At 49.6% G+C, this 26,487-nt stretch overlaps 1 protein-coding gene across 5 annotated transcripts in view; it reads right to left on the bottom strand.

Moving 5' to 3' along the window:
• The window catches only part of BTBD9 (BTB domain containing 9), a 432,378-nt gene that overhangs the window by 6,717 nt on the left and 399,174 nt on the right, over positions 1 to 26,487 (bottom strand). For all 5 annotated transcript variants that reach the window (XM_028120529.2, XM_028120530.2, XM_028120531.2 and 2 more), the window contains one exon: positions 12,803 to 12,881. In XM_028120529.2, coding sequence (XP_027976330.1) covers positions 12,803 to 12,881 — 79 coding nt within the window. The remainder of the gene's footprint in view (positions 1 to 12,802; positions 12,882 to 26,487) is intronic.

The raw sequence follows: 26,487 nt of genomic DNA, 5'->3' as shown, positions 1-26,487 counted from the left end.
GACCCAAGGGTGTCCCTGAAGGACCAATGAACTTCAATGTGGGTTTCCTAAACATCTCCGGAGAGCCAAGCAGGCTCTGCCAGATTCAAAGGCAACACACAGGAAACAGTTACTTTTAGGAAGTCACAAACGGTGTGCTGACGGTTCTAAGGGAAAAAGGGTGTGTTACAAATGGGAAGATGGGTCAGGCCTGGAGTCAACGAAGAGGTAAAATGTGCAGTGGGAGTCAGAACAAGCAGGCAAAGGGCAGGTGTAAGTTGGGAAAGGAAGGGTGCCTCTGGGTGCCAGGCATAGAGAGGGCAGAGCGAGCCCCACATGTGTGGGAGGAGTGGCTGGAGGAACCGGGTGACTGGGGTGTAGAGGTCAGGAGGTCTGAGTGCATCCATTCATTTACTCCACAACACATACGAGGCACCCGCTGCATGCCCACCACGTGGGTCCTGGTCCCTCAGAGGGTGCACCATCCGGTCAGGACAGCAGACACATTCGTGGATGAGCAAGGGGCTCTGGGCCTACAGGGAGCCATAAGGGCATGGAGGGGTGCCAAGCCAGCCAATGGGGGAGTTGGGAAAGAATGCTTCCTGGGGGTGGAGATGTCTGAGCTGGGTCTTTGGGAAGCTGGAGGCAGCCAAGCAGGAAAGGCCAGAGGAGGGAGCCCTTGAGGCAGCAGGAGAGGGGAGCTCTCCAGCCAAGGGTGATGATGGCGAGAGCAGGGGGGTACGGCGTGGGCAGCAGTGGGGGGCATGGCTCAGGGCAGCACTCTGAGGGGCTGGCCAGACCTGGGCAAGGGGCCAAAGGCTCCGGACAGAGGAGGCTCTTAAAAAAGAACTCAATTAAAAATAGTAAAACTGTCTAAGCGTGGGGGGCGGGGGGAGTCTAAAGGAAGAAGGTAGGGACAAGAAACCCTTAAACCCTGAAACCCCCTGAGGTAGACTTCAGTGATTTGGGATAAACAGGAAAGAGTCATTTTTAAGGGAAGAATAACAGAACTTGAGAACAGAAATGGCGAGACGGACATAGGAAAGAAAAGGGTCCACAGTGGCTGGAAGGATTCTCTGGGAAGTCAGAGATGGCAGCCTGCCTCACTAAGAAGGTGGCAGCAGCGGGGTCCCAGGCTCCAGGCGCAGCCAACCTCCAAGGGCCTGTCCTTGCCTTCAGATCCTTTCCCTGTTTTTGTTTTTTAAACTTCAAGGCATCCCGCTGAGCACAAACATAGACCAGGGTGCTAAGCGGAGGTGGGGTGGGGTTGGGGGGGTGGGAGGGTGGCTGCAGGGTGCCCCTGCTGGTATGAGTTTACTTCTCTGCAGAGGAGGGAACAATGTGCCCAAGGTCCCAGGAATGAGTGGAGGGATTCAACCTCAGGGCCGAGCAGCTCTTAAGCCTGCTCACCCCTCTGTAGAACAGCGTGCCAGCCCCGAACCCAACACAGCACAACGCCAACACCCAGCCAGGCCCTGGGCTCCTGCACCTCACCACCATCATCTCGTGCAAGACTGGGAACTTGGGCACCCAGAGAGGGGACCTGACTGTTCTTGGGAGCAGGGCTCGAAAGTGTGCCTGCTGGGGAAGAGAGGCCGCAGGGCCTCTGCTCTGTTCACAGGGAGACCAGGGGAGGTAGCCGAGGGCTTAGGGAGTCCTCACTACCCCCTGGGGGCACGGGCTGCCCCCCGAAGTGTCCGCCTGTGGGGCCGCAGCCTGAAGCTCCTCTGCCTCCCTCTGGGGGGGGAACAGCCAGGTCCTGAGTTTCTCTTTGCTCAGAAGCTTGTGTCATTCCACTTCTTTCCCACGAACCTTCCCAAGACTGCAATACCCCTAGGAAGGGATGTGACCAAAAGTGAATGAGGTGTACAGGGCAGAGTCGCAACACTGATTTATGCAAAACCATTACCACGGCCGCTGCATCATTCTCCCGTCCCCTTTTCGGCAATCATGTATCCCATTAGCCTGTTTGATTGCCACTGCTCACAAAGGGGCACCTTCGCTGAACCAGCTTCAGTGGCCTCTGGATCTGTCCCCCGAGAAGAGCTGGCTAATTTGGAATGTAGTCGTGTGTACGAATCCGACACAGCCTGAGTCACTATCTGGGTGTCCTTTTTTGTAGCTGCTGTTTATTATCACTTTGCCTTTCCTCTCTGGGAGCCGTTAAGTCTCGACACGTTTGAGAGAGTCTGGGGTGTTCTTTTCTCAGGGAGCCACCTGCAGGGGACGTGCACAGCCACGCCGGCCTCTGCTCGGGGCTCGGGCGAGCCCCTTGGCCGCGGGCCATGCCTCCCCTCATTATGGGGGCTCCCCAAGCACGGTGTGCTCGACAGAGCTTCGAGGCGCTTAGACGCTCGGAAGCCTCGGCTCATTTTCCCAGGTTGCGCTAAGAGTCCACCGTGAACTGTAGCAGAAATTGGGAAAATTTAATAAATGTTGATCCATGGCTCTACCTTGCTTTTCTGGTTTCTCCTGAGTAATTTTCCCAGACTGCTCTCATGCCTGCCAATACAAATAGGATTCCTGACTTTCGACTTAAATTTCCAAGGTGACATATCTTGATAAAATAGGTAACCGCCTTTCAGGGATATGTGCCCATAAGACAGGCACAAATACACGGCTCCTGGGCGATGCCACCTCGAAGACCGCCTGCTTGGCTTTCCCGGCGTCAACGGCAGTGGCACCTGCACCTACATCGCGTTCAATGAGCGCTCATGGATCCCGATGCTGGTGACAAGGAACGTCTTTCTTACACCCACCGTGGGAGCTCAGGTTAAGCGTCCCTCTGCAGTCTGCTGGGATGTTTCACTTTTTGTTCCTCTAAAACTGAAGTCCAAGTGTCTCCAACAAAACACTCTTTTTTATGAGCAACAGTTCTATGTTCATCCGAATAGCCCAAAACATGGTTTTCGGTTAAGAAACTCTTTTTTAACGGGAGACATTTACAGACTGTGAACAATACTTTTTCAGTATTGCTTCGGGGTGACAGGATGCCCAAACCGTTTTTGCACAAGTATCTAATCCTAATAGGTACAGGAGTATGATTCCTGGTGACACTGCTTATGTATGGCAAATTCTTGAACTTTCCAATACCACTTTCCCACATTTGCGTAGGCCAGGGCTCCCACAGATCCCTGGAACTTTATGGCTTGGAAGGTTCTGGAAAAAGAGCCTTTCTAATACATATTGCTCCAGGCAGCCCTGCAATCCCTGGTTACTGTTTTTTCTGTGTGCACACTCCAGAGTTCCAGGGAGAACAATTTACTCTCTCATCATAATTATCTTGGCCCTGGAGTGTTACAGGTATCTTTTTATTTTTGAAAAAAAGACTAAGAAACAAAACAAGGGAAATGTTCCAGTTGCCAGGTAGAACCTGGTAGGTGTGGCCTTGCCAAGACCCCCTTCCTGCTGGAGGGGCATCAAGGAGCCTGCCTGTGCCCCCTCGCCCTAGAAGGCCAGCTCGCATAGCCCCAGCTGTCTGGGATAGTTCTTCACTTCCTCTGGCTGCATGGAGATCCCGAGCCCAGCTTCCAACTGCTGGCTGGGAAGAGGGACACCGCCCGAGATTATAATCTGCACAAACCAGACGTCTCCCTTTGTCTTGCTGCGGGTGTCTTAGCTTCTGTGCACACCTTCCCCCAGGCCAGTAGGTTAGTGCAAGAGTTACTGCTGCTCACAACATGCAGAAGGACTGTGGAGTGTTTGGAATGATGACCTGCGCTCACTGCCGTGTCACCCTCCCCCTCTCTTCCCAAGCAAATCTTTCATAATCAAGATTTAAGAATAAAGACGCCTGTAACAGTTTGTCTTTTATAATTATGCTCAAATTAAATATTTTCCTGCTTTTTCTGTCTCACTGGGAAGGAATCTTTAAGACTGAATTCACTCTTTTTTTTTTTTTTTAAAGATTTTATTTATTTCTTAAAATGAGAGAGAGAGCATGAGCAGGGGGAGGGGCAGAGGGAAAAGCAGACTCCCCGCCGAGCAGGGAGCCCAATGTGGGGCTCCATCCTAGGACCCTGGGATCATGACCTGAGCTGAAGGCAGATACTTAACTGACTGAGCCACCCATCACTCTCCTTATTTTGAAGGCAAGGGTCCTGAGAGCCAGGGAGTGAAGTGACTTGTTGGGGATCACAGGGCTGGTTGGGGGTGAGGCTGGTACTAGTGCTGGGGTCTCCTGGTCCACACTACATGAGTGTGGTGAGGCCTTCCCTTCCTTCCACTCTCTCCTCTCTCTTCGTCGGCTCATCCCCTACTTTGCTAGCCTGTGCATTATGGCTAGGTCTCAGAGCTTACTTCTAGACCCTCCCCATCCCTTTCTTCTTAGCCTGACTTCTGAGGTACCTGACTTCGATCGTGATCTAAAGTGTAGTCCTTAAATCCACATTTTTGTCTGGATGGCTCACCTTTAACCCCCCTTCACCATGTCCTAGAGTTTCTTGCAACTAAATACTTCCAGACTTGCCCACAGCCATCACCCAGCCATTCTCCAAGGTCATGGGGACTACAGACTGGTGCAATCTTCCATTCTTCCTCATTCCTCAGATGCAGGTTGTCATGGGGGATTTCTGAGAGCTTACTTCCCTCAGAATCCTGCACTAAAGCTCTGGCCCTCTGTCTGATTTATGGAGGGGCTACGGTGTGGGGGGCAGGGGACTAGGTGCTGGGACATGAAGATACCAGGACACCATCTCTGCCCTCAAGAAGTGCAGCGTAGTGGAGGACCTGGGCAAAGCCTCTGCAACACAGGTAAACTCACAGGTGCCAGGCTGGCTTACCTGTCCATGCCAAGGCCCTCCTGCTCCTGTGCTTACCTTGTGCCTGGCCCACACCCAGTCCTGCCCCTGCAAATACCACCTCTGCCTTGCATACGCCCCACAGGGCATCTGGGTGCCACAGGAAGGCTGGTTTGTGCCGGTTATTTCTCTTCCTGAGCACGTCTGATTTTGGCACCTCCCTCCCCCATCACTGCCATGTGACACCCTCTGGATGGCCAGGTTCCCCCTTCCTGGCAGAAGTGGCAGTTTGAGGTCAGGAGCTCTCTGAGGGAGAGGCTCATGGGTCCATTTGCTCTGTTAGCCCTCGGAGTCTCGGCCCCTGGGATGTTTCCTTTGGTTCTAGTGCTGACCGACCAGGAATTCTGGCCTGGAGAGCCAGCCTATGGCTGCATGGAGGGACACCTGCCTTTGGGGGCTTAGAGCACAGCCTCTAGAGGATGCTGCAAGGGGGAAACCCCGGGGGAGCCACCGAGGGTGTGACCAGACCTGGTGGGGGTATCTGGGAAATAATGATCACCAGGCCAGGAAAGAGTTTTTTTTGTTTAAAAACAAAACAAAACAAAACAGAAAAAAACCACAGAGTCCCTTTCCCTGTTTTTGTGTTTTTTTTCTTCACTGGAGCCACACATTGCTATGGGAACGAGGACGGCCCTGGGACCCAAAGCCACTCACCGGCCTGACAGAAGCCTGTAAATAAATTCTGCCTCACTCCAGGCTCTGTGCTGAGTGGTCCTGGAGGGCAGCTCAAGCAGCCACTTGCAGACTCTGTCCTGCTGGCGCCTGCTCGTGCGACCCTCCTGCGGCAAGCTCCCGGAGCTGCTTGCTATTCCTTGCACCAGCATGCGGAGGAGTCGGCCACCGCCCACCCCCACGACCCTCCGCCCCCCAATCTCATCCATGTCTCTCCAGTTCCCAGTGCCAGGCTCATGGGGTCCATTTTAGTGATGAGGAACCCCGTCCTCAGGCCCCGGGCCCTGCCTCTGTCCATGTCAGCTGTGCTGTTGGGCTCCCTACACAGCACGCCGGCTCTGGCCCGGACAGCTTGCTCTTCACCTGGCTGACTGCTACCAGCCCTCAGCCAGGGCCCTGCCTTGGTTTCTCTCCTGGACCTGGCATGGGCTGGTGCCTGAAGTGTGCCCACAGGAGCCGTCTGCTCACCATGTCTGACTGTGCTGGGCAGATCTGGGCTCATTTCTGTGGCTTTACTATTATCTATTGTGCCTTTTTGGGAGACAGAGCAGTCTGGATGTTTTCAGAGACAAACCGCCCGGATTCAAATTCTGACTGGCACTCGCCGGTGGGGTGACCTTGGGCAAAACATTTAACATCGCTCAGCTCTAGTTTCCTCATCAAATTTTCCTTTTTGATTAAAATATTTTTACTGGGAAAACCATGCACTAAAGAGTACATGAAATGCAAATGTGCAGCTTGTTGAATAACTATATAGTGAATGCCACATAGACTCCTCTAGGGTCAAGAACCCAGGAACACTGCCGGTGTCCCTTGGTCCCTCCACGTAGCCGGCCCTTCCTGACCCAAGCTTCCCCACCCCGAGGAAACCACAATTCTGGCTTTAATAATAATTATTCCTTTGCTTTTTTTTAAAGAAAAGTTTTACCACCTGTGTCTGCATCCTTATATGTGATAGCTCACTTTTGCCCGTTTTTGATGTTCTATGAATATACTACTACTATATGTATGTATTGTTCTGTGTCTGGCTTCTTTCCTTCGACATGCTGTGATACTCATCCCATGGATCACAGCCTGACGATGCGTGGCTTATCCATCGTCCCTGCATGGACGATTGGGAGGCGTCCCGCTTGGGTCTGTGATGAACAGTGCTGCTGGGAGCATCTTCATTCTTGCATCTGGAACGTGTGTAAGAGCTTCTTTAGAGAATAGACACAGGGATGAGATGCTTAGTCTTAGGGTAGGCGTGCACATGTTCAGCTTCAGATGTTACCAAACTCTTCTCTTCAGGGACCACCTCAGTTTATACTCCCGTGGTGCTGGACGCAAACTGCCCACTGTTCCTCATCCTTGCCAACACCTGGTACTGAGCTTCCTCATTTTTAAAAAATGGGTGAGAGTAGAATCTACTTCACATATGCCAATCAGATAGTGTCATTAGCCTCAAGGGCGTGCAGTAGGGCCTGGCACCTAAAAAGTGCTCGGTAAATATGAGCTGCTATTATAATCTACAATAGGAATAATCGTTATTGTGAGGGGCTTCAACTAGGACATGTGGAGGTATGTGGCATATTTACCTTTCCACTTACAAAAGTGTCTGGTTTCAGAAACTCTTCAGTGTGGCTACACAAAGTCTACCTCTAGAGTGCCACGGGCTCTTGATGGTGAGAAGCTGTGGTACTAAATCCTTGCCTTTGGTGGCTGAGGATGCATGAGGGAGAGATGGACGGACAGACCAAACGGTTCATTTGCTCCCTCTGCCGACAGGTACTCTATCCGTAAGTGCACCGGGCCCATGCGAGGTGCCGGGACACACAGGTAAATATGACACAGCCTCTCTCCTCAGCTACATACATGCACAGGGTGAAAAGGAACCCTGAGAGCAGCCGACAGCTTGGCAAGGCCCTCTGCAGCTTTGGTTACTGACTCGGCAAAGGCTCTCGTGTGGGTTCTTGCGAGTGGGACCCCAGTCTTTCTACTTTGCAGACAGTTTGTTTTTCCCACCGACCTTTTGTTCCCCCGGGTCTAGCTGTGTCCCTGAGCTCCATGCCTCCTGAAAAATCACTCCAGAACTTGCTCTCAAACCCAGGCTTTCATAAAAGCCATAAATCCCCCCTCCCCCCAAAACCAGGTCTAATTTGTTTCCTTTAGTCCACGGACTGCTTTTCAGAGGTTCCCCAGACGGATCCCGTCTGGACCCTGTCTGATCTCCAGGGACGGGAGGTGTGTGCCTCCGCGGCTCTGCTACGATCATTACTGAAATGGGAAGGAAGGGGTCCGTGCGGGGCGCCGCATCCCAGCCGGCACTGCTCGGCCACAGTCACCAACGCTGTAGCTTCGGGTCTGCCAGGATGCAGGTGGTGCCGTCCCCAGGGCCCCGGTTCTACCCCTTTTTCAGACAAGAGAGGCTTGGAGAGGGGAGCAATGTCTGCCTCCTGGGCACTCGGAGCTGATCAGTGGTTGAGGCAGATGGGCCACCGCACTGGAATGAGCATGCCATCGCCAGCCTGGCACCGAGACCAGCAAAACGTGCCCGAGGAAGCAGCTGAGGAGGACCTTTCTGGCTGCCGGCCCTGGGGAGACTCAGACAAATGGAAGCAACTGAAGGAAAGCAGGACGAGAGGGCGGCTGTGCTGAAAGACACGTGTCTGCCATCTAGTGCTAGGCGTGACAGGAAGACAAAGGAGACCCTGCGAGCACGCAGAAGACGTGCAGGAAAGGCGTCCAAGGGTAAAGGAGAGGGGCCCGAGCCATGTGAGAAGCACGCCAGGTGCAGGGGAGATTACGGAGCAGAGGATGACAAAGCACACCCTGGGGGGGCCTGAAAGGAGAATGTTCTCGGGAGCTAAGATAAATGGCAAGGATGATGCCAAGTACACGAGGGGCAGGAGGTCACTGACGGAAGGGGAGGGGTCTGTAAGGTAAGCAGTAGGGAAATTGATTGACAGGGGTCATAAAGGTAGCTAAAAAATTAAATGAATTCCTTGCTGCGGCACTCACAAAGGAAGATGAGAGGCAGATGCCAGCAGCAGACAGACACCCCCCAGAGGACAGGGATGAAATGCTGCAGGAAATCAGAAGTGTGCCGAAACAGGTGATCAAGAAATGTGAACGTCTGCCATGGCTGGGGCTGCTGTCACCTGAGAGCCTGGTGGCCGGGAAGCGGGGAAATTAGCACATGGCTGACGCACGTGGGCCTCACACGCAGGACAGCCTGGCCTTGGGGGCAGGACACACGTCTACACTGCACAAGGGATCCTGGGCTGGTTTAGCTCCAGGGGGGGTGGTGCCCTGCTATTCCAGCAGCAGGCGGGATGTGGGGGTCGGGGTGGTTTTTAGGCTCACAGCCGCACGGCTGCTGGTAGCCCCCCCGCCCCAGGACACACTGTGCGGGCTGCTTCCCACCTTCTGTCCAAACAGCCCAAACCCCTGCCCCCCGACCATGCTCCTCAAGTCATAGGCGCCTCTGAGCGACGCTCCCCCCTGCCATCCCCTGCCTGACCTCCTCTCCGGATGGGGCAGCACCTGCAGAAAACGGTCTTCCATGGGGGATGGGGCAAAGTGACTCACCCACATTTCTCTTTCCATTACCCACATGTGCTAAAAACCAATTCCATCTACACTTCTTGAAATTACCAAAAGCCCTTGGTAACAGTATCTAAAGGTCCCAGCTCTGACTAAACGAAGGCCCCTGACGTCACTTGGCAAACAAGCAGTGACGGGCTGAGGAAACCCTGCTTCTCCCTCTACGACCCTCACCCGTGAGAAAGAAGCACCCTGACCCCAATATTCTCATTGATGGTGGGGTTCTGGCTTCCATGGGACTAGGGATGGGGCTTGTCCTGGACCCCGCAGCCGTTTTCATTTCCTGACTGTGCCCCCAGCCTCCTTTCCCTGGCTGTCTGGGCCATCTGAGCTCTCCTCCGGGGCTGCTTCCCCCCCAGGACTCCTGCTCGAGCAACCTTAGTCACCCCTCTTCCCCTAGTGCAACCTTGTCTCTCACACCTCTGAACATCACCACACAGATGTATACACATTCCCACTGTTCCCTAAGATAGGTGATACTTTGTCCAAAATGATGCCCCAGAAACTAACATGCTGCAGAAAAGAATGCTCTGAGAGTTTGCTATATTCTGGATTCCCAGGAGACTCAGCACTTCTGGGTCTTCTCATGTGCTGAGAAAGGCAGTTTGTGGGTCTTGCCTTATGATCCCGTCCATTATTTACTTTATGCTTTAGGACGTTCCCCAGTTGGCAACACCACATTGAGGATTTCTTCCCTGAACAGTAAGTGACTCAGTAAGGGCAGCTGAGCAAGTTGCTCATCAGCCAAATGCAACAGATCACCAATTAATTAGCGGCCTACTAGTCAACCCGTTCAAACGGGCTGGTCAATGGGGTTAGAGCTCCCTGCCCAGACAGTTCAGGAAACTCATCCAGGAAGAGACAATCTTGCACTCCAACTTCAGGGTTCTGTAATGGGAAACTGTTCTTCATGTGGTCACTGAGGTGATAGGATTGGGGCTAAACTCTGGGAGATCCTCATCAGACTCACCCCAGTGCTCCTTGGCCTTCTCTGACCTAGAATTTCTTCTGCTGATATACCTAACTGTAGAATCCCATGGAGGAATTAAAGGTAAATACTAAATCAAGGTAAAATTGAATATTTTTCATTTTCAGTCACTTATTTCTTATGTAGTACATCCAAAAAAACCTAGGGTTTTTTTTTATGTAAAGATAAATTGTTTTCCAATTTGGTACAAAATAAACACATAAAAATCGGGATTTATTGGCAAAATTTTAAAAATATGCTGAGTAATGTATGAAATCGTTGAATCACTACATTGTACCCCTAAAACTAATATAACACTTTATGTTAACTATACTGGAATTAAAATTTTTAAAAAAGAAAAAAATGTTTAAAAATATGATGGTATTTGGTTTGGGGTTCAAATATACATTAAAATACAGATTCAAATTTACTTTTGTTACCTCATCAAAAAAAAATGCTTTTTATGACCTGATATTTCGAGTTCTTTAATTTTGTGCCTTAAAAAAAAAAATCTCAATTTGTTTACTTTTATAATTTTCAGGTTTGTGAAATGAAGAGGTAAGAGAAAGTTTCCGGCTTCTGTTTATCAGCTCTTTGCAAGAAACACATTGTAGGCATGTATCATTTTTGTTCTAAATGAATAAAAACGCAAAATGAATATAAATTATCACAATATTTTCCACTTTTTTAAAAATGCGTTTGAAGTACCAGAAGCACCTTGACGTGTTCTGGAGAATTCTGATTTGACAAACACAACGCATGAATCGGGCCAGCTATATAATGTGCAGGGCTCAGCACAAAATGAAAATGTAGAGCCTCTCATTCAAAAAGCAGGAAAAAAGCTTTTTCTTTCCTCCCACAGTTTCTCTCCCGACCTGACACAGGGTTTTCCTTTGTTACTTCTTGTTGTAATCCCTCAGTCAGGGGAACTCCTAAGGCCAGGGCAGACCCTCACAGGCACCCGGGGCTCTATCCTGTGACTCAGGTGAGATTCATACCAGACCCGGACCCTCCCTGCAAACATGCTGGGCCCCCACAGGGAGTGGAGGGTGGCAGTGGTCATGAGGAGGCTAGAAGGGGGAGGCTGGGCAGGTCCAGGCACCAGGGGTAAGGGGGTGGGTGGCTGAGAACCTGTCCTGGGAAGGCCAGAGGGGGCAGAGATGGGCCTGTGTGGGAGCTGAGGCTCCCAGCCCCTAGTGAATGCTCCATTGTCCCATGCCCCTTTAAAACAAATTCATAGGTAAAATTATGAAGAATTCAAGATGGTGCTGGTGAGCATTAAACCCCAAGCAGAGAGCCCCCTTCTGGGTGTGGAGCCCCACGCAACTGCCCTGGTCACATGCCCAGGAAGCCAGTCCCAGACAGATCTGATAAAGAGCAGCTTAAGGTGAAGCTGTAGAGTGGTTACTATTTTGATGCCCTTCATTTCCCTCTTGAGTTTCAGCCTTACTCTTCCTTATGATTCCGGTCTTTAACCAGCAGTCTGTTAGAGGTTCACACTTAACACACACGACTGCATAAAAAGCAAGGGTGTGATAAGCAGATGAAGTCAACAGCGTGGCCGTATGCGAGATACCACTGTCTCGCCATTAGTGCTCACTCAACACCCACTCAAAGAACAGGAAAGGTAAGTAGTTAACTTACAGTTGATCGACACTAGTCGTACCTTAGATGGTGTGCGTGAATGCCCAGGTGCCTCTGTAAGCCCACTGGGAATCCATACTGTGGGGGGGAGGGCAGTCCAGGTATGTCTGGCTCAGTCCTGGTTTACACTTGCTGTCCCGGTATAATTATTAATAGTGCCCTCCTTCCCACTCAGGTGTCCTAGTTTCTCTATTCACCAAGGGCACTGTTTTCTCTTTTCTTTTTTTTTCTTCGTCATTTATTTTTAGTATTTTAAAAAAGATTTTATTTATTTGAAAGAGAGAGAGGGTGCATGAGAGCAAGTAGGGAGAGGGGCAGAAGGAGAGGGAGAGAGAGAATCTTAAGCAGGCTTCATGCCCAGTGTGGAGTCTGACTCGGGGCTCGATCCCATGACCCTAAGACCATGACCTGAGTCAAAATCAAGAATCGATGCTTAACTGACTGAGCCACCCAGACGCCTCCTGTCCTCTGTTTTCTGATCCAGACAAACCCCAGTGCATTTCTCTGGGGCCATTTACATTCCGGAGAAAATAGCATGGCAATGTTCAAGGCTCAGGCCCTCACCTGACTGCTGCCCTGACTGTGGGTGCTCCAAATGGGGCAAAACAACCAGCCTACTCTTCCCTTATGAAATCCCAAAGTGAAGGAACAGTACAAACAGCATGGTCCCCTGGAATGATCCAGGCCTGGACGCCAGGGGAGGAACAGGCCCATTCATAAGCATTTCTGTGCAGCCTGGCATAGGATGGGATAGACAGAAAACCAGCAACTGTCTGGGGCCAAGTTTCCTTAAACACCATGTTCAGAGGGCCAAGCGACCTCTGAAATAGCTTTCGTCTGGGAGGGTGGAAGACTCTGAGGACAGGGCGTGTGCCCTTTCAAGGTCTCTGTGGTCACCAATTCCATAGGGAGGCTGGTGGGGGGAAGCAAAGCCATAGGAGTTGGCTTTCATTTCCTAGTGAAGAGACATCTAGAAATGATAATGATATCTCTACTGATATCTCTACTGTGCAAGAGCAGGACTTTCTTCTGTACCAAGCTGTCTGAACAACAGGCCATTAGTGGGGAGAACAAACAGTTCCACTTAGCTGGGGATGTAGCATTTACCTGTCCATCATGAAACAGCACGGTGTTGCTCACGAACGGAGACCCTTACCTCATTTGCTGTGTTGTGTGTTCCCACGATTCGGATGAAGGAGGCGGGCTGTCTTTCAAAAGTTACAGACTGCCAGGACCTGTGAGAGGAAGCACAACCATATGCCTGGTTAGACAGTACAGTTAACTGGGCCAACAGTGCAGGCGGAAGGAGCTAGATACTGAGGTTCCTGTCCTCCATCCTCAGGAGGCCTGTGACATAGGATGGATGGGGGAATGGAACGGTGCTCCACCTCATGTGTGTCTGAGGGAGGCGGTCAGTAGCTAGGGTCCCCATTCAGAGCGCTCCTACCTTCTGTGAAGGCAACTGGGATTCTTACAGAGCTCCCCATAAACAGGCACAAAGTACAGTCCAAGTTCACACTGCGACACGAATGTGGCCAAAGAGAAAAGTGATCAAGGTCGGTGGGGGTTCATCCAATACATTTCCTCATCTGTGAGACAGGCCTACCTCAGGGGGCTGTTGGCTGAGTGGGCGCGCGTCTGAGAGGCGTGGGGGGGTTCTAGGAGAAGAGTTTTGAACCAGGGCAGGAATGTGGACTGGGTGGGGCAGGGCAAGGGGAGGGAGAAGTGGGGGTCACCCATTGCCAATGTGAACCCCAGGCTCTTCTGTCTGAACCCTGCCCCAGGCAGGGGATGGCACCTAGGGAAGAAGAGGCGGTTTTTTCACACGCCTCCCCTTTCCTGCTTCCAAATGCATCCCCCCGCCCCCCAGGGCTTATTCTCAGGACCAGCCAGACTGTGGGTGGGCTCAAAAGCCAGCTCATTTAAAGCCCAGCCAAGCAGGCCCTAAACAGCTCCGGAGAGGAGGAGCTCTGCTCTTGGTTTAACACTCACAGCTCATCAGAATGCGCTGGAGGAGAGCACGGCACCCATGACTGTAAACTCCAATAATATTTTCTGTAATAAATGTGAAGAGTTCAAAGTTGTTGCCGTCCCTCCTCCACTCACACAGTGGAAATGCCAACTGCTGGGAAGCTGTTTCCTGTAATTGTCTAATTACCAAGTAATGCTACCAAAGAAAATGTATGTGTTTGTGGTTTGTTTTTTCCCCTTTTAGTTTCAGGTGTTCCAGTTTCTCTCTCACTGTGAGCCTCCCACTGAGATTGATTCACTGCTGCCTGGACACCCAGGCCCCTTAAGGTCATTAAAAAGTCATTACCATCCTGTGTGCAAAGTCTGTGCCTCTGAAAGCAGGTTTCTGGAAATAGCATAAGAAAAATCACTCTCTTTGTAAAAATGCTATCATTCATACATGAAGGTGATGCCATCTGACCATCCCTAGAAGCCTGCACTCTTGGCCCATTTTCTCGGTGGAGGACTGTTTTGCTCCCAGACCCACACAGCTCCCTTGGGGCCTCTGTGGGGTGGGATGCAGCCTGTGGGCTGGGGCAGGCCTACAAGAGGCCCTGTGGGGCTTTCGGCCCTGGGCCTGGGCTCCCACAGGCCTACCCGTCACTTCTGAGCCAAGCTGTGTGGCTGACAGACAGGCGTCCTTCCTCCGGCAGGTCAAGTGAGGGGTCCATGCAGCGTGGGGCAGCCGACGCCCATCCCCTCTCCTAAGGGAAGCTACAGCACACACCAAGGCTGGGCCACCACCTGCGTCTCAGACCAGCCCTCTAGGAAAGGGAGACAAGGCCAGGACAAGTGATAGCAGCCAACGACAACTATCATGTTCAAGTCAGCTTCACAAAAAGGACTGGGGTGCAGAGGGGCTGGGCTGTGGCGGAGGTGAAGATTGTGTTCTTAGATTTCTGGCTGCATGCCTATCCAGAAAATCTTCAAGTGCTTCTGGACGTGGAGGTGAAACTTGGCACTTATAAGCGCATGATTCTCAACAACATGCTCGTGGCTCCGAGGGTGCAGGCGGATCCAAATTATGCCTCCTGAGGTCCAACCCCTGCTCCCCTCACAACACGGTGGGGACCCCCAGGCGGTGAAGGAAGGGAGGGCTGGCCGGAGCGGCCCTGGGCAGAGCCAGGCTCCTGCTGCGGGCTCGGGGCTTGGGCACCTCCGCCCCTTGCCTGTGCCTGGGGAAGCGGGGCTGGCTGGGCAGCAGCCTGAGCAGGGAGGGAGCATTTGTGGAGTAATAAGATCAGAAGACCTCAATTTAATACCAATCCACCATTACACTGCATTAATATCTAATCACATTAGAGTTCATTTTCACTAACACAGCCTGAGAGTTGAAAGATGATTTCATTTTCATCAAAACTGGATACCAACCCTAAAACAAAATATCAGTAGGAAGGGACGTTGGTTAGGATGAGGTAATGGGCATCTCTCTCCCTCCTCAAATATCAGATACCATTTGCCCTCAACTGCTTCCAAACAACTTTAAATGCTGCTCGACGGGGAAATGATAAGGGGGCACCAGAAGTCCACGTCGGGGCCACATACACAATCACTGTGCGACTTGAGGACCTCACAGTGCCAGGGAACTACCACCATCATTCGGTCCCCGAGAGGCTCCACTGCCATTTTTACTGAGCTTTCCTGAGAGCTATATAAAATGTCCCTCCTTGCCAAGTACCCTGGGTCCCTTCCTTAGTAGGCAAGATGCCCAGGAAGATGACGGAGCCGCAGGGGCGCAGCACCCCCCTGGCGCATGGCCAAGACTGGGTGATGGGAGGGAGTGTCTTCACAGGAGCAATGGGTGTGGAGAATATGTGTGGCCTCTGCTTTGAGCACTTGGGACAAAACAGAAAGCCCCACCCTGGACTGAAGTCCCAAGGCTGGCGCCGGAGGCTGGGCTCCCCTCTCCTGAGCTCCAGTCTCCTGTCCAATGCTGGTCACCGAAGAGCATCTCGAGGGAGGTCCCAAGTACAGGAGACTGTAAATACGTATCTACACACAGATGTGTTCAGAGGGACGTATTTATAGGCATGTTTGCCAAAATGTTGATCAAGACTTTAGCTTTGGATGAAAGCATTTCCAGACCCATCTCCTAGACTTTTGTACTTTTCTATACTGTCTGAATTTGGTAGGATATTTATGTAAGCATTTTTTTAAAAAAAAGTACCTATCTTGCCTACTGCTCAAGGCTTTAATACAGATCATGAACAAGAGGTGGTTTGGCACATTGGTTGACAACACGGGCTCTGGGTTAGAATCTCCATTTTGCCCTTTTCCCAGCTCTGTGACCTTAGGCAAGCTGCTTAACCTCTCTGGGCTTCAATCTCCTCATCTGTAAAATGAAGATAATAAAAATATCTAACTTTTTGGTGACGATTAGATACATGAACAAATACAAAACATCTAGAACAAAGTGCTAACTGCTAAAGTACTAAAAAAAACAATAGATGGTATTGTTATTACTATTACAAGTACCATTCAGCCAAATGAATCTGGATAAGACACACTGCTTCCCGGGCCTCATTTGTGAGGCATGTTTGCTAGTATATGATTTACTGACTACAGCATGGGTTCCCAGGGGCACCCAAGGCACTACCATCAGCACCCATTTCTTGGAGGCAGACAAGGCAGCTGGGCTTTGGAAGAATTAAGCAAGCATTTATTCAATATACTCCTGAGCCTGGCACCTGAGTGTTATGGGGCATCCACGTAAGATGTAGTGCTTGCCCTTCTGAGGCTCATAGTCTCTCTCTGGGGAGATCAGCTACCCTCCCATGAACTAAGTAGAGAACAGTGTCAACAGTACCTTGGTCCCAGCTCACAAACTGGTAGTGTTCCAAAGCTTCCCTTATAACTGGTTGTTTGAAGCTTGGAAGCAATTTTTCTGGAGAAAAAAGTTATAAATTTTGATTGGGTTGCCACCCATAAAATTCAATTTAACCCATAATGAGGCTGAAATACTATATATATATATGAAGTAAAAAAAAAAGAAAAGAAAAGAAAATGACGTTGTTGCCATAGTAGTAATTAAACAAGCCAGGAAAACAAGAGCTTACTTATGAACAGTCTCTCTAAAGCTGCTGCTTGAGGAATGAGGATTAAGTACTGTCATGCACATAAAATCAGGGGCGTGTGGCTGGAATAGGGTAGGTGGTCTGTTAAGGAGTGGAAAAGGTGGGCCAGAGCTGTCCTAACAGCGTCTTCCATTTGCAGACCACCATGGGGCTTACAAAGTGCTTCCCAATCACAATCTATCACGCTGGGTCCCCCCTGTTAGGTAGCTAGGCAGCTTGTTGGAATCCCATTTCTGAGGTGAGACATTGAGGCAGAAAGAGAAGTCACCTGTCCACTTTCCAGCGCTGCCCGGTGTCAAGATTTCACGACTGTTGGCACTCTTTCCACCCAAGGGCACAGTGAGGAACTTTCTGATGGAGAGGCTGGGGCACCAACTCCTCCCTGTCGCCTGGGTCCCAGGGTTTTAAAGCCCCTTACTTATATGCTGGCATCATGATGCCAGACGGGAAATCACACACGTGAGCAGATTGCAAGCTGACCCCTGGCACGCACTGGGCCCCTGCAGCCCCAGGTCCCTGTGTGCGAGGGGGTCGAAGGGGTTGTGGGGATTCAATGAGAAAACCGTGCTTGGCATGTGGTAAAAGCGCACGTTGGCTACTGTTCTATCTTTACAGTCACACATACGGAAAAGTGAAGAAGAGAAGAGACTCAGCAGGTGCTCCCTCTTTCCACATGGCGTGGAGAAATGGAAAACACATAAGGTTGTACTAAAAAGCAAATTAGGGGACGACATGTACAATGTGGAGCCACACACAGCCACACACGTTACTCATGAAAACACACATGCTCGCAAAATATTTTTAAATATTCTGGAAGGAGATGTGCTGAATTCATGACAGTGGTTGTCTCTGAGGAGAGGGTGAGGAATGAGTTTGCTGATGGAGAACAAAGGAGGCTTCAACATTAACTGGAATGTTTTATTTCTTCGATTAAAATAAAAAAGACTAAGTGTATGTGAAAAATATTAACTACAGTCAATTCTGGGGATGAGTATGTGAGTGAATGTTGGAATACTTCTTATTCTTTCCTGCATTTTAAACAGTTCTTGAAATAAATTAGAAAAGAGGGAGAAGAAAGACATTAAAACGGTGTATTTATGTGAGAAAGCCCTTGCCAGGGGTGGAATTACCCAAACCGCCAATATGAAACTTCGGGGGCTAGGTGGAGTCAGCCCCTTGATGCGCATGTGGATTTGCCAGGTGGCGCCGCTGGCTCCGGACAAGTGGGTCTTTGTGGGAAGTGAGCAGAGGACGGGGAGCTGCTGGCTGGGGGAGGGGTGTAGCCTCCATCCGGGAGTGCGGGGCTTGTGTGAGTGGCTCTGGTGACAAGGGCCACGAGACAAAGGAAGGCAGCGGGGCTCAGCTGAGATTGGCTTTCCATCCTAAGCCTCGTCCCGCCTCCTCTAGGGAGCCAGTAGATTCGGTACCAATGGTACCTGATCTCTTTGGTTCTGGAAAACTATGTGACCCTGCTACCTACGCTACAGTGTCAGAATTTCTCCAGAGCAGCTCTGGTGAACACTGGGGAGATGGCCAAGGCCAGACTGGCACTTAAACGGGGCAGACCGAACACATGCGGTAATCTTTGCACCCTCCACTAAAAGGGCAGTAAGGAAATCTAATATATGCTTCATACCAAATATCTGTGTTCTAATACACACACACACACTCCAAACAGATTCACACCACGAGACCCTAGAAAGGCTCATGTCTTTCAGTCACCAGTCACCTTTGAAGGTGGGGGTGTACAGGGGGCTCAACTATGAGGACTGGCTAAAGGCAGGTGAAAAGAGCAGACAGACCCCCCCCATATCCCCTCTCTTTCTTCCCGAACAGCAGGAATGAGCCCTCTCCCATCTTGGCAAGAGACAGGGATTTCACTCTGGAGTCCCTGAACAGAGAGGGTCTACTCTGGGGGCACCAGGCACAGCAGAGGGTGGGAACCTGCTGGGGCTGAGAGCAAGGAATTACACAGAAGTGACTATCTCAGATGGTGAGACTTTCCATCCCCTACCCTCCCTTGGCTTTCAGACCACTGTGATCCAGGCTTAACCCCCAGGCAGAAGACTGGAGGATCCCTCTTGAAGACTCTGACCAGCCCAAGAGGAAAGACCTAGACATACTGATCCACCTTCTTTCTCTCTGTCCCTCCAGTCTGGTTTCCATAAATATTTATCCAGTGCTTACTATGGAGTGGGCCCTATTTTAGACTCTGCCCTCAAGAAGCTTACATTGTAGTGGGAGAGAGAGAGACAAAAAATATAACATAGGACTAAGTAGAAAAATAGAGCAGTGTAAGTAGATTGAGACAGGCACACTGCTTTTCAGATGCCATATTTAAGGAGGTTCTCTATGGTAAATGACAACTGAGCCAAGACCTACACCAATGGAGGAAATGGCCATGGGGATCTGGAAGAACATTCCAGGAGGAGAAACAGAAGGCAGCTAGTGTGGGGGATCTGAATGAGCAGGCAGAGGTCTCCCAATTAAATGCCCAAATCCCAGTCTGATAACCTTGAAGGAAGTCCACAAACCCACCCTCCTACACAAAGCTTCCAACCAGCTTTCTCAGTGCCTAACGTTTGAAGGTGAATAGCCAGTTGAGGGTCACCAAGGACCCTAACATGAAAAATAGAGACCAAAAGCAACTAGAAAAGAAAAATAATTCAGAGGATAGAGTTATAATTCAGTAGACAGAATAAAACCTCAGGAAAAAAAAACTCTTATACTACTGTCAGAAAGATGAAAGAACTATTACACCCTTGAAATAAGAATAAAATGATATGAAAAAGGGATATTCAAGACAAGAATTGCTCTTGTCAATTAAAACTATGAATTGAAATCAATAATTCAACACAACAGAAGCTTAAGTTGAGGAAATTTTGTAGAACATCAAACAAGATGGCAGATAGAAAACAGAAGAAAAAGGGTAAGAAAACGAGAGTACCCAACTAAGGAGTCCACACTATCCAATTAGTAGATGTCCCAGGAAAAAAGAGCAGAGAAGATATGAGCTATAAAACTGTCAAAGTAACAAGACACTTTCTCATATATGAAGGACATAAGTTCCTAAGTTACAGAGGCCACTGAGTGGCCACTATGGTAAATTAGAAAACAAAACATATTATTGAGAAACTTTAGATCTAAATGTTTCAGGATGGGGCAAAAGCAAGTCAACATAAAGGTGAGGGAACCGAAATTGCTTGAGATTTTTCAAGAGTGACACTGGGAGTTAGGAGATAATAGAGCCCTTCCTTCTAAATGTTGAGGGAAAAGTTAGTCCCAGCTAGAGGACTATTCCCAGCCTAGTCACTATTTGGATAGAATAAAGAAACTTAAATGTACCTTTAGTGCATTCACTAGAAACTTCCAGAAAATGTGTTCCACCAATAACAAAGGATTAAACTACTGCAAAGAAAGTTTCTGGACCCAGAAGAGAGGATCTGCCTGGAACAGATGTAAGGGGAACTCCCAGGAGGGTGGGCAGGGAGAGTGGGGAATGGGAGCCGAGCGAGGCCTAGGGCAACCAGCCTGGCTGTGGAGGGAAGGCAGGGCTCCAAGGGGAAAAGCAAATGAATTTACCAGAGGTATTAGACCAGTCTGAGGGTATTTCTGTGGGTCTGACAAAAATAAGTGATATGTGCCTAGAAAATTAATGAATGACATACATGGAAAAGTAAGTAATGTTTAATTTCAGGAAAAACAAATGATACTAAAAGGAATGGTGATCTTAGCAAACTATGTGGCTTAGCTCTGAACAATAGTTATGTAGTCATGCTAATGCTAACAATAATGATAAAAACTGTGATTGAACTGGAGGAGGGGGAGAGAAGTATACTCACTAGAGGGGGAAGGGTCATCAAGCTAAATCCTTATCTTTCAAAGTAGGGAGATGATAGATAATTTCCCTAACAGGATTAAAAAGACGGCAGAAAAGCACATCCTTTAGAAACACGAAGATATTGACCAAAAGAACGGACTATAAGGCAGGAACGTGTTTGCCTTAAAACCCAAAAGTCTGATCACGTGTTATGTTAGGCAAGTGGGGGGACACAGGCGCTTTCACACACAGTTGGGGCAAGTATAAACTGACTTAACCAACTAGCAACATTTTAAGTGTACATACCCTGAGCCTAGACCTAGCACTTCCTATCATACCACGGGAGCTGTGACACACTGACAGGTAAGGACTGCAGTGCAGGACCCTTTGCAGAGCAAGAGAATGCAGACAACCTAAATGCTCCTCAAACGAGGGACTGGGTAAGAAAATTACGGTCATCTCTATCCCTGTGATGAAGGACTATGCAGTTGGAGAGAGCTAGGGAAAGGGAGAGCGGGAGCGAGAAGTTCTAGAGATCTCCAAGGTATATGGAAATCTGTATTAAGAAAATGGGGAGAATCCACATATTCCTTTATGTATAAATTAATCTCTGGAGGAAGAGGTGGTGGGTGAGAGACATTTCACTGTCTTTAGTTTTTAATTTTTAAACCATATTAAAGGTATTTCCTCTGAACGTTCTAACTTTTCCAGATATTAAAAAAACTGTTAAAGAGAAGGAAGGAAAGCGGCTGCCTCTGGGGAGTGGGCCGTGGAGAGGGAAGGGAGAAGCAGAGGACTCCTGCTTTTTGTTAATGAGCCTTGTGCTTCTACTTGGCTTTTAAAACAATGTCCACGTATAACTTTGATAACCATTTAAAAATTCAGAAGGTGAAAAATAAAAGCAGAGCCAGAGAAGGAGACAGGCCTATGGTGACGGGGAATGGAAACGGTATGTGGGGGGAACAGATTTATTTACAGCCTTTGGGAGCAGGGCTGGGAGGCAAACAGGAGCCTTCAGAAAAGATTCTCACAGAGGAAGGGAACATGAAAGGCTGTCCCCTATCACCCGAGCTCCTGCGGGGACAGCGGCGCCCTCTGGAGCTGTGTGGCACTGAGACGTGACAGGTATTGGAGGCCTTGAGTGAGCCTCCAGACTCCCCTGAAGATCCCTCTGGCAGTTCTTTATGCATGCGCCCCTCGCGCGGACCCCCCAGCTGCCCGCTGTCCCTCAGAGCGCACTGTTCTGTCTGCCCCTCAGGTGCGACAGGCCAAGGACCCCAGTGCCGCCTGTTTCATCATATCTAAAACTGCGCTCGGGACCATCGCCCAGAGCACTGGGTGAGGCGGGAATCCCGGAGTTGTAATAGGCCCTAAGCGGCGCCCTGTGTGTCTTTCCCCAGCAGCTCCCAACCTGGCCCATGCTGGGCCCACCTCCCTGGCCCCAGAGGCAAAGTGACCCCGCGTCCTATGCAGCAGAGAGGCAGGGGCAGCCCAGACCCTGATTTACCCCTTCCAAAGAGCTCCCTGGTCCCCAGACCTCTGACCCCGGTCTGAAGGAAAGGCTCAGTGTGGTGCAGGTCAGATCTGGCAACCTGGGAGGAAGTTCTTTTGTCTTGCACAACGCTTAACTGGATTTTTATAGCTGTCTCGCTGCCCTGACTTACAGGGAATTCTGGGCTCACTCCATTTACCCTGTCTGTCTCTCCATTCAACAACTATTTACGGAGAGCCCTCTACATGCCAGCTGAGGAAAAACACTGCCAAGTTAGTGGAACCTGACTGCAGGTCCCACTGAGGTGGCAGGAAAACAGATTGCAAGGAGCCCCGGGGAACGGTGACCATTTATTCACTCGCTGATCAGCCAAATGCTTCCTGAGATCAAAGGTCACCCAGGGGAGGCTCAGAAGACATATTTTTGCTGGTTTACTGAGTATTTTTAAAAGTTTGAGTTAGATCCCACTTAAAAATTAGGAGATTTCACATAAAAATACAAACAGGTTTGTACAAATAGGTTTCTCTTGAAAGCCTGAAGATCTGGCATCCTTGGGTCCTTTTCCGCAAAGACAACACTGTCTACAGCTGAGGTGAATGAGACAGACCCAGGCCACTGAGCAGAATTCTGGTGGTCTCCATCTCCCTGGAGCCTGCCCTGGCCTGCTTTGCTCACTCATATCACCCACCTGGCTCTAGGAAGTGGCCAGGTTTCTATCCCAGCCTTAGAGAGAGTTCAGGCAGTGCTAAATGGAACAAATGAACTCTTGTACAGGATTCATACCACCTCGAAATTCTATGGGAACCTAGCACCAGCAAAGATATACAAATCATATTTCATTAAGAACAACAAAAGTCTGGGGGCACCTGCCTGGCTTCATCGGTGGAGCTTGCAACTCTTGATCTTGGGGTTGTGAGTTCAGGCCCCAGCTTCGGTGTGGAAATTACTCAGAAATAACATCTTTAAAAAAAAAAAATCAATTTTCTTCCACTGTTCTCTTCTTGGCCTTGAGACTGGTACAACAGGTTTGTGGAAGGACAGAACAGCTGATACAGTTTTCAGTTGCTGCTGCTTGCCCTCCCCTTGGCTATGGTTTGTAGAAGGTTATTCTGCGGAGTTTCTAAACATTCCCACTCCCAGGCCACGCCACTTAAACTCAGAACCTCTGGGGGTGGGCCCTGCATGAGTCCTGTTTAAACTCCACAGGGGATTTCAGTGTACAGCAGGGGTGGAGTCCTTACCCTGGCTGGGGATGCTGGGGTGGGGAGCAGCCTGCTGGGATGGATGTGTTATTACTGTTCTAATTACAGTCCAGATCAGCAGTCCCCTAGGTTCCTCCTGCCTCCGAGATTTCTGGATCTACATGGGCATTTTATGCTTTCTGGCTGCTCTGGTGAATGCCCTTGGATTTGCTGCTCTAACATGAGCCGGTCTTGGTGCTACCTTCCCTGCTCATAGCATAATTTTCCCTTTTAGAGGAGTTTCCTCTCAAAGAAAAGGTCAGGACCCTCCCGCCAGCTCCTTGTAAGATCTGAACTGAAAGCTTCTAACCCTGTGGCAGCCACAGGAAAGTTCATTCCTGGGGACATTCGTTAGAGTGTTCAAACGAGCATGTGCAGGAGCAGAGGGGAGAGGGGCTGTTTTACTACTCTGCATCTCACCCAGCTCCCCATCCCCAAGTCCCCGCTCCCACTCTGGTGCCATCCACTCCCTGCCACTGAGCGCTCCTTGATTCCCCTAAGGGGATGCCGTAATTGATGATTAGCATTCCGAAGCTTGGCTTACATCCTGCTAGCCCGTCATATTTAATTACATTTTAACTATATTCGTCTTCGATAATAGCACGAACATAATTTAGATAATTATCTCTCTCTCTTATTCTCTGACTCTGTCTGTCTCACTGAGAGCTCCTTGCAACAAAAATTGCTTTCTCGGCTCAAACACATAAACAGACTCTGGGGCCAAGTGCTTTTCTCTCTTGCAGCAGCTGTGCTAGAAACGCAATGAATTTGAGTATCATGCACACACAAAAAAGAAAATTCATGTTTCTTCCTGCCTCTGTATTCATGTTTGTACACAACTGGTGGTGGGAGTTGGTTGGTGTGTGTGTGTGTGCACGCACGTTTGCATCTGGGCAAGAGCTTTTGTGTGGTATAGCAACAGGGGAGGCCTGGTCAATCAAATTAGTGTCTAAAAGCACCCTCTTGGTATGGCATTTCTTTCTTCCAAGGTTTAATGGTTTCCCTCGCAAATTTAAACTTGGTTGAAACAGTTCTAAATGTCTGGGAAGTCTTTTGAAGAGATGTTCTTTCTAAGAGGGTTTGTGTCACACTTGGATCTTAGGATTGACCTTCACCCTTGCCTATTATCTGCCTCCTCCAAGAGCCCATCAGGTATGGGAGGGAAATGTGGAGCTCTTCCAAGGGAAAGTGTGTCTCAAGCCTACTGCTACAGCGTCTGGAGTCCTGATGGACCCTCCCAAACACCAACTGGGTCACTTGCCATCCGAGTTCCTGCCCCAATAACTCCCCTCCCCACTGAGAGCACAACACATTCTTCAGGAGCTTTGTTACTTTTTCTGGTGAAGCCAGATACAGCTGAGCATTTTAGGTAGGAAGATTTTATGTTACCAAGTTCACACCACTAAGATTTTTGAACACAAGGGAATAAGAAATGGGTTTCAAAATACCTACTGTCCAAGATAATCCTGCTCAAAGTTTAGAGATACAGAGCCTGCAAGAACTTCAACAAACCAATTCACGAGACACAGCGTGGAGATGGGAAGTCCTTACTCCCAAACACTCCAGGTTCTGTTCATTTCCTTGGAATTCTCAAAGGCTCCAATCAATATAAGATTTTGTACAAAAAATTCACCTCATTTGATATCAAAGGATTAGCCATTAGCTTAAGGTCAGTTATTCATCTTCTTCAGACAAATTCATTATTCGTATGGTTCTAGGTCCATTTCAGAGACAAAACCCCCTTTTTTCCCTTTGAAGAATAAATACCACTGAGTAGTCCCCGCACTGGTGAGCGACAGACAGGAAGACGTTGAACAGAGGAGTGTTCTCGTAGTTAACAGATATAGGGACTCTTACTGCCACCTGTCTGGGAGACCACAATTCCTAACTAAAAATTAATCTGGAAATACTCAGACAAATACTCAGACTTCAGGACCCAGGCAGAGCAGTCCAGACTAACCCTTTGCTATCAGTGTGTTGAGTCCACCAACTGACCCTTCTGATGTGACTGGGGCCACTACTGGTCCCCGTGCAGAAGGATATCAGCAACATGCTGATTCTGGCAACCGAGCAGTAACTCTTGGCCCACCAGAGAAATCAGAAACATCAATGTGGTGACTCGGAGAGGCTGTGGGGTCCTGTCCTTGGTGATGTTACAGAGGAGGCTAGGAGTGGCCCTCCCTCGGAGGTGGGGCAGGTGGAAGGGCTCTCCACCTATGGCCTAGGTTCCGGGCCCTTCACCTCTCTCAGTTAGGGCAGCTGGGGAGAATGATCTGTCTGGGGCTGAGGTTTCATGTGCTGTGAAGTTCCTGTCCAGAACAGACTGGACTACTTTAGGCCAGGCCTGTGGTGGGTGTGAGGGGACACACTTCTCCCTCAGGGCCCTGCCCTGGCTCCAAATACTCTGACTTGCTCCATATTGTTCGGTAGGGCTGGTCCCACTTTTGATTGCTTGGTGCCCAGCTCAGGTGCTGGGGAATTCTGCTGAAATTTGCCTGGAATATAACAACCACCTGAGTCTAGGCCTCCCCTGGATGGATGGAAGGGTGGGCAGCCTGGCCACACTTTCTGCCAGCAAGTAGCTCTAGAGGCTGGTGGGGGTGAGGGCACATTCAGTTTGCTCTTCCCCAGAGGATTCCCCGTCCCTGGCAAGTACAATGCTCCACAGAATTATTGGTTTAATGACACGAGTGGCTCCTTTCAGCCTGCAAGGAGAGTAGGCCTGCTCTGAAAAGGCTGTTGCCTCTGGGGAGAGTGCCGCTCCTCCTTGGCTCTGCGCGACTGTCCAACGCGTCGCCTCCGTCTCTCCCCAGAAGCACACTCCCTCGGAGATGCGCGCCGGAAATGTGAGGACCACGCCTGGGCAGGAGCCAATTTTCAAATGTTAAGAATTTGGCAATTTCGTTTCCTAGTGTCTTAAATACCGAAAGGATTTAGAACACAATGAGGACTAAATGGCCCTGAATTTCAGGTTTTTTAAAAAAGGGCTGCTTTTATGGAAATTCTCGCCAAATGCCTGTGCAGAACAAAACCCCCGACCCTACCTCAGAAACCCACCGCAGTACACACACCTAAGCAAGCCAGTGGCCCTCCGTAAGGGCTGCCAGACATTCTTTGAATCAAATCTGACCGATTTCATAACTAAAAATTACACTAAGCTCCTGTGGGTATTCCAGATCCGATGACATGCCAAATTCATTCAGC

Source organism: Eumetopias jubatus, unplaced genomic scaffold, assembly GCF_037043125.1.
Source record: "Eumetopias jubatus isolate StellerSeaLion01/CBP00866 unplaced genomic scaffold, mEumJub1_p1.0 scaffold_6, whole genome shotgun sequence".
Taxonomy (NCBI): domain Eukaryota; kingdom Metazoa; phylum Chordata; class Mammalia; order Carnivora; family Otariidae; genus Eumetopias; species Eumetopias jubatus.
The sequence above is the reverse complement of the archived record's forward strand: the minus strand, read 5'-3'. Positions and strand labels throughout refer to the sequence as shown.